The 13,743-nt window shown below is 40.3% G+C and overlaps 1 protein-coding gene across 7 annotated transcripts in view; it reads right to left on the bottom strand.

Moving 5' to 3' along the window:
• pclob (piccolo presynaptic cytomatrix protein b) overlaps positions 1-13,743 on the bottom strand; it is a 76,087-nt gene that overhangs the window by 17,201 nt on the left and 45,143 nt on the right. For 2 of the 7 annotated variants that reach the window (XM_088079863.1, XM_088079865.1), the window contains exons 16-25: positions 12,762-13,590; positions 10,225-11,275; positions 6,757-6,825; positions 6,398-6,424; positions 4,647-4,735; positions 4,495-4,570; positions 4,269-4,394; positions 2,169-2,277; positions 1,882-1,949; positions 1,541-1,782 (exon numbers count right to left, since the gene is read on the bottom strand). In XM_088079863.1, coding sequence (XP_087935989.1) covers positions 1,541-1,782; positions 1,882-1,949; positions 2,169-2,277; positions 4,269-4,394; positions 4,495-4,570; positions 4,647-4,735; positions 6,398-6,424; positions 6,757-6,825; positions 10,225-11,275; positions 12,762-13,590 — 2,686 coding nt within the window. The remainder of the gene's footprint in view (positions 1-1,540; positions 1,783-1,881; positions 1,950-2,168; positions 2,278-4,268; positions 4,395-4,494; positions 4,571-4,646; positions 4,736-6,397; positions 6,425-6,756; positions 6,826-10,224; positions 11,276-12,761; positions 13,591-13,743) is intronic. The other 5 variants (XM_042496104.2, XM_088079868.1, XM_088079864.1 and 2 more) reach the window with 4 other exon arrangements.

The raw sequence follows: 13,743 nt of genomic DNA, 5'->3' as shown, positions 1-13,743 counted from the left end.
AAAATCTAATCAGTACGTCCTGGAGTCCAAGTGGACGTTTGTGCTAAATTTGAAGGAATATGGTCTTAAACAGCCCAAAAGATATAACTTAACATGAATATACGAAAGCTCAAACTTGTGATGTCATAGGGTATAAATCTGGAGGGGCTCCGTAGACAGTGAATTAGGAAAGATGGTCTAGATGACACTGAGAGCAGGCAGGGGGATGTTCTGAGGATATGGACCATTTCCTGTTTTACAACTGAGAACACTACAATAAATTGAAGCTCATTTGGGTATAAAAATGCAACAGACATTCTGTGGGTCCAAAAAATGAGGCTCTCATTCATTGTCTGTTGAGCAGCTCCAGGCTTTAAACCCTAAAACACCCCAGCTTTGAGACTCACTTCTCTGGTTTCTGGCTTTGAGAGAGAGTAGTTCATGTCCATAAATATTAATTCAACTTACCTCTGCCATGGGAATAAAATATCATAATGCTTAATTTAGGTGGTGTTCCCCTTTAAACATTTGCGTATAATTATGCACATATTGCTGATTTCATGTGAAAAAGGACACCCACAGCGGGGTCATGCACTGTACCACACCGTTTTCTTGTTCCAGTATAATTGGCCTGTCACTCTCTGATGAACACCGTCACACTGTTTGACCTTCACATGCAGCCTCCCCTTTGTACTGTTATTTAGGTATGATGTAATACCAACGGAGATGCGTGATGGATCATACAGGGTCCCCGAGACTGCGGCTTAAAGCAAATCCATACTAATATTAATTTAAACTAGATTTATATTTTGCGCAATGTATCAACATGACAACTCAACTGACAGATGAGTTGCTTTTTCACTACCTATATTCTGTCTTGTCTTCACATTGTAAACTGAACTCCTCACATCTGTAGAGTGCGCCTGAGATGAGGGGGCAGAAAACACGCTAGCGAGCCAAATCCAAAGAGTTCTGGGGGGATATTTAAACACTTCAGCAAATATTGGGCATATATTTAACTCTTGACCAGAATTTTTCATTTCACATTTACATCCTGATAAGCAGCTGATACCCAAGAAAGATAATTGCCTCCTTAGATCTCTGTTTAGTGTTCGCAAAAACGTTATCTCACTCTCTTGGAAGAAGACCCGTAAACCAAAGTTTATTAATTGGATTAAAGAAATTTCCATAACTTGAAATTGGAAAAGATTAGATACACTATTAAAGGGAAACTATTTCTCTTCAAAAAACATTTAGGCCCCTTTTCACAATATATGGAGAATATTGATAATGTGATGAACAATATGGGAACCCTCTTTGGAAAACAGAGAAACTTTTCTTTTATTATTACTATTATTTAATTTCCTTTTTAATTTCTATTATCTAGTATTGTTACTGTTATTATTGCATTTTGTTATCTTTCAAATGTGTGACATGTAAGGGAAGATCTCATTTTATTGTTAGATAATAATTTCTGTACTTTTAGTACTCTCCTGATGGAGAACACAATTTAAAAAATCAATTAAAATATTACTGGGGGAAAAAAAGCCAAATTCATAACCTTGTGTCGTTGTTTCTTGTTAATGGCTGGGGATGCAGGCTGGCCAGGGCTTGGCACACCACTGGAGGCAGCCGATCCAGGTCCCGAGTGGAGGAGAGCAGAGCGCTCCAGTGCTGAGAGGACCCCCAAACCCCCAGGCCCAAGTCCTGTTCCAGCCATACCCGGAGCCAGCTGCTGGGAAACCTTCTGCAGTTCTGCAGCCAGCTGCTTAGGATCAACACCAGGGGAACGCTGCCCACCTACTGAGACAACAGCGTATTGTAATTCTCCTCATATTTATGTGAAATAGGTACACAGACACATGCATACATGCAGACGTATCAACAAATCCTTGTACATACCAGCCTTAAGCTGGACATGGTGCTCCAGGGCTTGTGGGTGCTCAGGGTCAGACAGCATATTAAGGTCGCTGTTTGGATCCATATAGGAAATTTATAATGGAATATCAACCAGTGTTTCTTAGCAGCAATCATACACAGAGTGATATATGTCAGATGAAGGGGTGTGGAATGAGGAGGAAGGAAAGGGAGGAGAGAAGGTGTACACTGGTGCAGAGTTACCATATTGCAACTAAACATGTAGGAGTTTCAGTGGGATAGAGTACTAAATGTTGACAGCTGTAACTCACAGTCTCACACAGAGCTCCGCCTCTGCACATGGCTGGCCCATGATGCACTGCACTTCTTCATAAGTCTTGCCTGTCAAAGGGATCCCATTCCACTCCAACACCTGCATTCCTGTGGTGTGATGAGGATAAACGGGCGGATTCAGACAAAAGAGTGTTATCAATTCCCACACAATATGTTGTTGCCTGTTGGCAAATTCATTTCACCCCCTCACTGTATATGAAACACGATGCTGTCTGGATAAGGCAGCCTACGTGCTCACACAGCAGAAGTAATGCTTTTATTTGTTGAACACCCTGTGGAAAAGTTTAATAATTTCATTTTAAATTTGGCTTTGTACTGACTTTGACATTGCATCACTGTAGCATTTCACACACACACACACGCACGCACGCACGCACACACACACACAAACACACAAACACAGTACAGCAAGAAGAAAATGAAGTTTTGCATGCAATCTTATTTGTTTATACTCAAACGAAGAATTGCATGTCAGGGGCAAAAGAAGAGAAATCAGTGCACAGCAAACTCCAACCCAAGGCCAGAGCTGTATGAGGAATCACTTACACAACTGAAATCTGGTCTTCAGATTAGACTTCTGCTTACGAGGCAACTCACCAGCTGCTGTGACAATAAAGGCTTGAATTAATATCTCCATATCCTTCTTCATGAGCCAGTGCTTATTTCGATTATTCCCTCTGCTCTCTCTCTATATAATTCACCGTATCCTCCCCCGCCTTATTTCTCTTTGCACCTGAAGGCATGATCCGCTGCCATTCTCTTTCAGTGGAACATAAACATCACATTTGCATAGTTACAAAGCATTTGCCAGAAAGTAAAGATTACCAGCCTGACCACTATCTCTATTTCTTCATTACCACAAATAATGCCACAAAAGGGGAACTCAGTCTAACCTTTTCTATCGTATTATTTCCAAACCAAAACAATGAATGAAAGCATCAGACCAAGAAAAAATACAGTAGCTGATCTGTCCTTCAAGCCCTCTCTTGTGTAATAGCAAAGTCATGGCAGTCCCTATGGCGGAGTTCCCTTTCAAGAGCAAAACTAGAACCAATTGTGTCCTAAATCAAACTGTGGGAATTACTATTAATATCCAAGCCCCTCTCTGTCCAAAGCATTAACATCAAAAGATCGAACATTTGAAAATAACTTAATGTACAAACTGAGTAAGGATTTCTGAACGTCCATAAAGCTAATTATTGTGTGTGTGTGTGTGTGTGTGTGTGTGTGTTTGTCTGTGCCTGCCTTTGTGTATTTGTGTGTCTATAATGATTCTAAATATAGCTTAATGACTAACACAGCCCAGTGCTGTGGAGGGTGAGTTGACAGGCTTTTTCTGTGTTTGGATGCGATGTGTCGGGGAATGAGACATGACAGACCACAACACAGAAGGCTACAGCAGCCTCTCACATCTCCATCTGGAATTCACTGATTCAGGCAAGGATTTTTACTGAGGGCTTATAAACTGCCCCAAAAATAATAACAGTTTAAAGATTCTCATTTATACTGTAAATCCCCCGGCCTCAGAAATGATATTTCTTACTTCTCACTTCCTATTTAGCATTTTTCTTACTATTCCAAACTATAACATCGTATTTACATTTTTTCCCATTCCAGTGCTGACAGTTGTAATTCGCGAAATAAAAACTAGACATACCACCACGCGATTGTACGCCTCCGCGCACCAGTCAAGTTGCACTTACAGTTAACATCCATGTCTGTGAAAACATGGACGCTTCACACACAGAAGATCATCATAATCAGCTCAGTTTCAAGAAGGTTTTTGAGTTATGGCCAAAAACATGTTGTATGTGGTCACCATGACCTTGACGTTTGACCTTTGACCATCATATTCTGGTCATTCTTGAGTCCAAGTGGATGTTTGTGCCAAATTTGAAGAAATTCCCTCAAGGTGATCTAAAGATCTACCATTCAAGAGAATAGGACGGACAGACGTATGTATGGACGGACAGACAACCTGAAAACATAATGCCTTCTACCACGGCTATTGTTGGCACTGTGGCATAATAAAATAAAAATAAAAAACACCCGAATAAGCCAGCTGGGGCCCCTCTTACCTTCTACAACTTTCCCTGTTTGTTCTGCCACACCACCAGGGATGACCTTGGCAATGTACGCTCCAATCTCTCCTCGGCTCCCCGGAATCTCCTTCCCACCTACCACACGGATCCCGAGTCCATTCCCTGTGGGACAAATAAACATGCAAATCCTAATTAGCAAAACAGTGATAGAAATTGACTGTGTGCATAACAGTTGTTTTGCATGTTTGTGTGTGCCTTGTACCTGACACACTGGTGTCCTTTGGGTCTCTCTTAAGCTTGATGCGAGTGTGAGGGAAGGCATAAGGAACCAGTTTCATCTGAGAAAGATTTAAAAGAATTTAGTTAAAGAAGTTAAATAAAATATTTCAAGTCAAGTTGAAAGTTATATCTCACCTGTTTCCTGGCTGACATGTTTCCACTCTGTGGATGCCCTTCTCTTGGCTTATCAAACCAATCTGTGTCCTCTCTCCTCAAGTGATAGGCTGGGCAGGGAGAAAAAGTGGTTAACAGCCATGTACACACAAACAAACGACTACTGTATCCCCAATAACTTACACAAATCTCTGACTTAAACATAGAAATGACTGCTTGGGCAGAGAGCAATCTTGAAATCAAGCTTTGGAAACAGTTTTCAGTCTGCATCACAAAGTTTGTCACACATCCATCCTTGTTTGTACAAACACAGGAAGATCTCTGATCTGTCCTGACTGGATAGGTGAAAGCAAAGACACATAAACTCCGGTCCACCCTATCCATGCTGACTGTGAGATCAAATGATTACTGCAAGCACTGAATGGAGGATGAATACATTTCAAGAGCATTAAAAGTTTTGCATGCTTTCGATACCATGCAGTGCTCCCCGTCTCAGTGAGAGGGCACTTTCTTTTCCCACATTTTCATAGCTGCTGTATATGAAACATTGTTGTTGAAAGAAGCCCTTGGAAATTATGTATTATGTCTAATAATTTCAGACAAAACACTGTGGGTTGGAGTTGTCCCATTATGTGTTTCAGTTCCAATAACGCTAATCTAATAATAAGCATAACACATCTTGTTTATATAGAAAGTTTGTGGGGTGAAAGGTGAGAAATATCTACACAGTATCTGAGTATTTACTTTCGCTGTAGCTTATGGGATAGGACCAAAACTATTTAACTGTGAAGTGGTACTGTACTACGTTAATACATTTATGATGTACTATAAATGTATTTAATATGAAGTCCTGTGTGCTGTGACCCCCTCACGCACCCACCCACCCCAAAGGTCATCATACACAATCAACACCTTTGAAGCATGATATGTAACATTTACAAGGCATTTGATGTCTTGTGTTACATTTAGCATCATTATTGCAAAGCTCACAAGTTATCTAAAGCCATGGTAACAAGGCAGACTGGCGGAGAATGTTCTACAATAGAAATGTGAGTCATCACTTTGGTGTCTAATGCTATAGATCCTCACTAAGGATAAAATGTGCACAGGTCTGCCAAATGTCTCTTTGTATTATCAGTGACCTAATTCCACCAAGGAGATGCACCAATAATGATGAAGAGAAATGGCCTGATGACTATATACACTGAAGGTAAATGTTGCCCGTGAGCTAAATGTCTTGAATAAAAAGCACTTACTAGTTCTTACATTAGAGATACACTCTATTAGAGTTTTCTGATCTAGAATCAGTAAACTGTGGCAACATCGACCTTCAGAATTCAATAAAACAATTGGATAAAATGCACTGCGATAGCAATATATATTTTTGTGGGAACACTTATGCATGATCACACAATATACACGTGATTATTTTTGCAACAGTGCATGAACATGAATACTGGAAATGGGTTTGATATGCTTACAGAAGCACTGTGATGTGCAGTCATTCCAGAATGATGTTAAACTGACATTACTTTAGGTACAAAAAGTTATCTAGTGCCATTGAGATGGATCAAAATGGATCTGACATGTCAGCTACTAGAGATCTGCTAAATGATATGTATTGTATACTATTGAGATGTGGGTCATTCCAGAATGAGTCTGGTATGTTTGCAAAATCAACCAGAGAAGTGGATCACTCAGAACCATGATGTGCGGCATGGAGGCATACAGTCTCTATGTAACTACATGGACACACTGTGATGCTGTCTCACCTTCTATATTCCAGTTTGGGCCTCCAGCTGGGGTGCAAAGTTATATGTATCTTTCAGAAATGCGTTCAAGACATGTTCAGTAATCTTAACAAACTACAGGAACTGTGCTCAAACTAGATTTGTATTGTGAGAATATTTCAGCACATGAAATCAGTAGTTATTGTAGGATGCATGCTTGAAATAACTGACAGTCTGACATTGCTAGCCAGTCAGACACTTAACAAATTTAAGCAGTAGCATTATGCAAAACATATAAATACATTTTAGGAAAAAAAAGTCACTCATTATTCAATGTAAGATTGAGTCATAGCAGTATAATGGAAGTAAGGATTTTTAACTAGTACTGTAAGATACTCTACCGTGTCTGATACTTTCATGAAAGATTCTGGCATCATCTCTGTTCAGAGCCAGCATGGACTCACTTAGTGCTGTAATCAAGGCAAATGGACACTTTTTATGTGGGGTCAGGACAAATATCAACTTCCTGTCAAGAATTTAACCACACTAATCCTTTGCAAACGGTCCAGAAACAAAGCTAAAGTTGCTAAACATATTTGTAAACGTACGCATTATGATACTTATCTGATCATCAATGTGGATGACATTAAACCTTCTTGAACTTAATCAGGCAAGTTTTTTGCAAAAGCCATAGACCTTTCACATTGACTCTTTTTCAGTGTTTAGGTATACTTGTTGCTACTAAATCCAAAGCATACCTTATCTAATTAAATCTCAATAATTAACCTAACCTAATGGAACACTACCAATCCCACACTCACGAAAACGAGTTAGCGCATCGCCACCTTGGAATTATAGGCCTATGGTTCTATCTGCGTTCTGAGTGGTTTTGAGATATTGGGCTTAAAAAATATACATGGAACAAGTCTCTTTCCAGCATGAAAATGAAAGACAGTTAAAGTATAAAGAAGATATTTTAATAAAAATCTGTTTGTAAATGCAGATAGAACCTTTTAATCCTAAGAACTCACTTTCTGCTTGGAATTATAAGCTTCTATCTCTTAAGTAAAGGTCAGTACAAAAAGGCTTTATGGTTTGGTACTCCATTCACTCAGTGAAATTTAGTACATTCCAAATGGCTATCAATTTATACAGGGGAAGATTGTAATGTTTTGTGAAGTAACTTTACCATAAATATAGAGCCTTTTCTTTCATTTCTGTTTGCTGACAACCGGCTGGCTGGGTTAACATGTGGAAACAAAGTGCACACTGTCCTGCCCTCCAATTCCCACTGTTAGCTAATGTTAGCTTCTGAGCTTCTGAGCTTCTTTCTAATGAGCTTCTGACGCTCATTCGCGATTTATCGATTATGGCTGCAAACGCCATCCCGGTGGTGTGATACCATTATTGCGAAAACATTGTTGCCACAACGCATCTCCTGCCAGGGAGCCAAACATCCTGTGTGAGCAATGCAACAACATAACGGGGGGGGGGCCTGACTGGTCCTCTTGTTTGCTTTCAAAGCACGACTCGTTTACGAGTAGAACCTTATGGAACCAATTTAGAGTTTGATTTTGAAAAAAGAAACTTGAATAGAGCTTTTAAATGAAAAGTCTAAAAATGCATATAAATTAAAAAACAAAAAACAACAACTTCACATAATGTTATTACTATAAAATTTCAAATAGAAGCCCGGTCCCAATAAGACGCTCAGTCACTTTTACTAACCCAGTGTGGCTACACATTGTGACGTATAAAGGCCTGTATCAATTAGAGGCACTGTTCTTCAGATGTATAAAACTAGGCTGTTGGCCATTGGAACTTAGTTAGCTGCTAAGATTACACATACAAATACAAAAGTTTAAAGTTTTGTTAATATGGACATGCTAAAAATATGATTAGCAGGATAAGATTCTCCACAATTCAATCATTCAATTCATTTTACTGAAACCATGAGAAGAAGTAATACGGGCAGAGTAAACAAGAGAGATGCAAAAAGGGGTTTCAATAAACAGTTCGATTGTATTTCAAATCGTTACTGAGCAACAGTTATGTTAGAAAGGAAATAAAAGCCTGTCCCAAATATGAGCCTGTTAAATTCAGCGATTTAAGCAAATAATAGCCCGGGCTATTAACTGAAGTTTTACATTAGTTTGTCTATATGCATGACTCAATTTTGACAAAATAAATTAATAAAATAAAATAAAATAAAAAGTCAGATAGAACCTTTTAATTCCAAGGTGACGATATGTCAATATTTGCTGTCAATCACTAGGGGATATGGACATCTCACATTGCAATGAGACATCCACAGCAACAACCAACAAGCAGAAAACATTCACTTTATTAGTATGGAAATGGAAAACACATTGCACAACATGCAAGGGTGCAAAATCAGATACAGATAGAAAATTAAAGACATAGAAACAAAGACATACAGTTACATACAAGACTAATGAGACACAATACTGTGGAGCTAAATGTAACTTTTAACAGTAAACATAACTGCCTGGTAGTCCTCGAGAGATTGTAATTGCATTGTAGTGTAGGCTGACATGTACAAACTGGATTGCTCTTAAACTGGTTGGTGTGTGAGTTTGAGAGAAGTAACTACACAAAGTGGATGCCTTGACTGCACCTGCAGAGGATGAGTGCATGTACACACCATGATTCATCAGTATTCCCTCAAACTTCCTGCTGCTAGTTGTTTTCCAAAATAGCTGAAAAGGTGTCTAAGAAAAGTAAATATACTTTTTTCTGAGGCGATGACCTACTTTTTTACAAAGACTCTATTCTGCTCTGCAGACTGGTGGGGGAAGGCTGGAAAAAAGACAGAGAATCCCTAGATACTCCTTGTCATACCTTCATCTTAAAGCCCTTTACAACAGGTTTCTGCAGCTTACAGATGGTCTGAACAGCATCTCAAACTCTCTAAATGCCATTAACCAAACATCTGAAACAGGTAGCTTATCCTATAAATATACATATGAGTCATGTATAGGTAAACATGATTTACGTTCAAGAGGCACTTCACACATGAGAAAATACTTAAATACTACAATGCTCTATTGTGACATGATTTGTGATATTTAAAAAGGACATGTACATTAAACATTTTGGGACTTTTTCCACAACCCAAAGGTTACTAATACTACTACAAAATATTTTGAGGTATCTCACTTTTAAAGATGAAAAAGTACCCTATCCATATCAGTATATTTCTGAACAACAGCTCATGTCTGCCGTTATGTGCTGCAACCTCTCTCAAAATAAATATTTTTGCAGGTGTGAATTCTCAATAACTGCGTTATATCCACCATGCATTCACTGAATGTGCAGATTTTTAGGACAGATAGTTTTGGGTGACTGTAAAATAAGTATTGCTTAGTGTAATAATAATATATTTTGGGCTCTCACTAAGAATAAGGCAGCCATAATGTGGAAAGCGTGTATGAAAAACTTCAAGCTCATAGATGTTGTGCATAGCAGCTGTTTTACCACTGAGTGTGAGGATGATCATTTAACTGCAAAGACGTAAAGCGATTGTAAAATAAAAAGCCATGCTAATGAAATTACAGGACAAACATGGAAAGAACTGATTAGTGACATACATAAACTCAAGGCAAGAGTATTATGTATCGGTGAGTAAGATATTAGAAAGAAAGGAAAGAGCATGCAAACATCTTTTGTGACATTTACCGTGACAGAGGGAAATATAGTAACGAACAACCAACAACAATTATCTGGAGCACTGATGATTGAGAAAGAACCAGTTAATGCACAAACTCAGTAAGACCACTCAGCATTAGCATGCATGACAAGCAGGTCCACACAGTCGAGTTGCTGCAACAGTCTCAGGCTCCATTTACCTTCGCTGTCAGACATGGCGCCTTGCAAGTCATCCATGATGAATGCGATGTCTCGATCATAGCCTCGCGTCCGAGATTCCTCCCTCATATGTTGCTGTACCTCTGGCAGGGAATGGCTGGACCCAAATTGGTCCCTGGAGTCAGCAGAGATGGGAGGGAGAGGTCCAGCTGAAGCTCTAGCCATACCCATGGGCTGCCCCACTGGGCTCAGAGGGCTTTCCTCCTCTGAGTTCTGAGCCACAATGGGGATGCGGCCCCGACTTTGGCTGATGGGTAGACTGGTGGGCTTTGCTCTGGCCACCCCAGGAGCAAACGCTGCATCCAGGACCTCTCCTTCTGTTTTAAGTCTAAGTGAGGAGCTGGATAGGTCCCTTTTGATAGATAAATCCAAACCATAGACAGAAGAAGGACGGGAGGAGGGGCGTGATGAGGGGCGGGAACGGGTGCCACTTGGGTAGGTGCCATCATCGTGGGCAGTAGCCCTGATAGCAGATCCGAGTCCAAGGGACTGCCCAAGATTAAGAGAACCAGCTAAGTTGGCCCCCAGGGAGGAGCCCAAATATTTTTGCTGCTCAGACAAGTTCTTTCTTAGCCCAAATGTAATCTCATCCTGAAGCAACCTAGCTGTGGCAGCCAGATTGGTCACAGACGAGGCTCCGGATCCCATGTAGCTCCCAAAGTCAGGCTCCAGGTCTCTACTCTCCTGTATTGGGGAAAATTTTGTGATGGCCTTTGGGTCTATTAGGGCCTTTTTGTTCTTCATCTGTTTCTGGTAAAGCACAGCTGCTGGGAGTTGCTTTGCAGCCTGTTTTTCAAGGGTGAGTCTGCCGATGCTATATTTCTCTCCTTTAGGAAAGTGGCGAAAACTGCCATCACTGGGGAGATACTGGGGCAGGCCCAAGCCCGTTAAGTGCTCTAGTCCCTCAGTTCCTCGCCTGAACTCCTGCTTGATCTGCTGCTTCAGTAGCTTCAGCTCATATGGCTCCTCCATAGTGTCATCCTCTCCTTTACCATAACCCTGAAGTCGAGATGAACCTAGAAATTCTGCCACCTAGAAGGGAAAAATATGCCACAAATTCAGTTTTTTCTCAACAGTATTGTGAATTTAAGTTAAACGCTCTCAACTGCATTTTATGTGTTACATATTCCTCACAAACTGTTGACGTATCATACAAAAACAGCCTGACTGATCCATTGTGTCTACATTTGTTCGTAATCGATGAAGTTTTGTTGCACAGGGGTACTGAGCTAGTCTGTCTCTCCCAAATTTGTGCCTCTACTGACATATGCAAGGTATGCAAAGTTGAACCTTGAGGACACATTTTCACCGACAATGACGTGTTTGGTCAATACACTGTAGTATCAACCCAAAAGCTTAAGGTTTGTTTTTGTTGACACCTGTTTTGCTGCAACCATAGCTACAGTGGCCAACAAAGGCAAATGTCTTACTACTGCCAAAAACATTTCCATTAGGAGAAATGTGCTGCATTTTTATAAATAATGCCAATTTAAAAACGTAAAAAAAATGAAAACAAATACAACAACAGAAACTTGCTGCAAACGAAAAATCCGTTAACAGCAAACTCTGTAAATACTGAATTGATAGGCCTCTAGGAGGAGCGCAAAATATAGCGCTAATATAGGATATATACCTTTTCATGTTACCTCTTTACTCCACTTTTCCTCCCACTTCAAAAACAAACAGAATCTCCTCTAGTCTCGCTCTCACTCTTTCTCTCATGGGTAAAAACAGTTCAGCTTAGTTTTCCACCTAGAGGCCTGGAAGAACTTCAATTAGTGTTTTTCTGTTGCATTTGTTTTCTAGTTTTGTGTGTTTTTGACTTTCATGTGTTTGTTTTGGCTTTCTGCAGCACAAGTTTGCATGTCAAGCATGTTTCCATTGTTGCATTGATTTGGGATTTTCATAGATGTTTTTGAATTGGTATTGAACCTACTTTTTTCAAAGTAAAGCACAAAACAGTGGCCGGTGATGTGAAAGAATGGAATCTTTTTTAAATTGCAAAGGCAAATTTAAACTGGAAATATATTAGCTCTTAATAATTATAGTACACATAAACATATATAAATGAATTGATACAAAACACTATTAACAAATTCATATAACACATTAACATAATAATAGCATTTATTCACTGACAAATAGCCTCAACTGTTTACTCACTGCACTTTATAATCTCTGCTGTAGATGCTGCAGCCTCACCGTCACTGACTCACACAGACACACACACACAGACACACTCTCTCTATATATTTTTCTCGGCTGCACACTTGCTTCGCAGGTAATGTGGTACCGAAAACTGCATCATGATTTAGTCAGGTTGTCAAGTTGTAGCGTGCTTTCGAGCCACTGTACTTAACAGTCTATAAATATTGCATCATAGAAATAAAAAATGTGTATATTCAGAGTTGGATTGGTAAAACTTCACCCTAAAAAGTTAACTATAAATATAGTTATATACAAGTAGAGATGAGGAAGGTAAAAAAAAATTATAAAAATGCAACAATTTAGTATTTACCTCTGCTGTGCGCCTGACTTCTGCGGCCCTGAGAAGTCTGTCTGCCTTGGACAACTCCTTATCAGGCATGTTGAATCCAGAACTCAAGGCAGTGTTACTCAGCCCTGTTGAGGCCTTGGTGAGCTCCCCAATGTCCTCTATCAGCACGTAGTTCCTGGCATTGTGGTGGTCAATATCGGCATAAAAGGAATCAGCAGAAATGCTAGACATGGGACTAGAGGCCATGCTCCTTTCCTCTAGCCCTAGTCTCAAGTCCAAGCTGCCGTACTTGCCTCCCAGGTGAGCAACCCCATAACCACTTTCTGTAGAGGTTGGCACAATCAGCAGAGGCTGGTTGCGGATTACTTCATAGTTGGTGGTGATCTTAGGCTCTAAATCAGACAGGGTGGTTTGCCTCTGCTTTCCTTGCTGCAAAAGCAGAGCATGTTGGTAGCTGCTAGACTGAGCCTGAGCATGGGAGAGGGACAAGGTTGGGTAAGGAGACACCTGTTGGTGATAAAGGGAAGGCTGCTGATAAAGGTTCTGTTGGGTGTAGTGGCTGGTGGTTTGGGTCTGGGGAACATACTGGGCATAGTGAGAGTAGGGACTAGTTAGTGTGTTATACTGGGAATCAGCTTCTGTCTGAGGGGGGATAAACTGGTCAAACTCCGACTGGGGAGCTGTCCGTGGTCTCTCCAGGCCGTCACCCCTGGCCTCTCTGATGTTGCTAACTTCGCTGTCTGACATGTAGTCTCTTTCCTCCGCCACCCCCTGGAGATAGGCCCTCTCTCTCTTCTCTCTCTCCTTCAGCAAGGCCTCCTTACGACGGTTGATACCCATCTCCAGGTACCTACAGTAATGGATGCATATTGTTTTACAATTTAAGCACTAAAGAGTCTTTTAACTGCACAACCAAAAAGGCAAATAATGTTCCGGGTTCTCACACAATAGTACCTTTTGTATGAGTGTGACAAGTGTGAGTGTGGAGAGGTCTCACTGAGTG

Source organism: Plectropomus leopardus, chromosome 7, assembly GCF_026936395.1.
Source record: "Plectropomus leopardus strain MGB_pleo_1.0 chromosome 7, ASM2693639v1, whole genome shotgun sequence".
Classification (NCBI taxonomy): domain Eukaryota; kingdom Metazoa; phylum Chordata; class Actinopteri; order Perciformes; family Serranidae; genus Plectropomus; species Plectropomus leopardus.
This window is presented reverse-complemented; position numbering and strand designations above follow the sequence as displayed.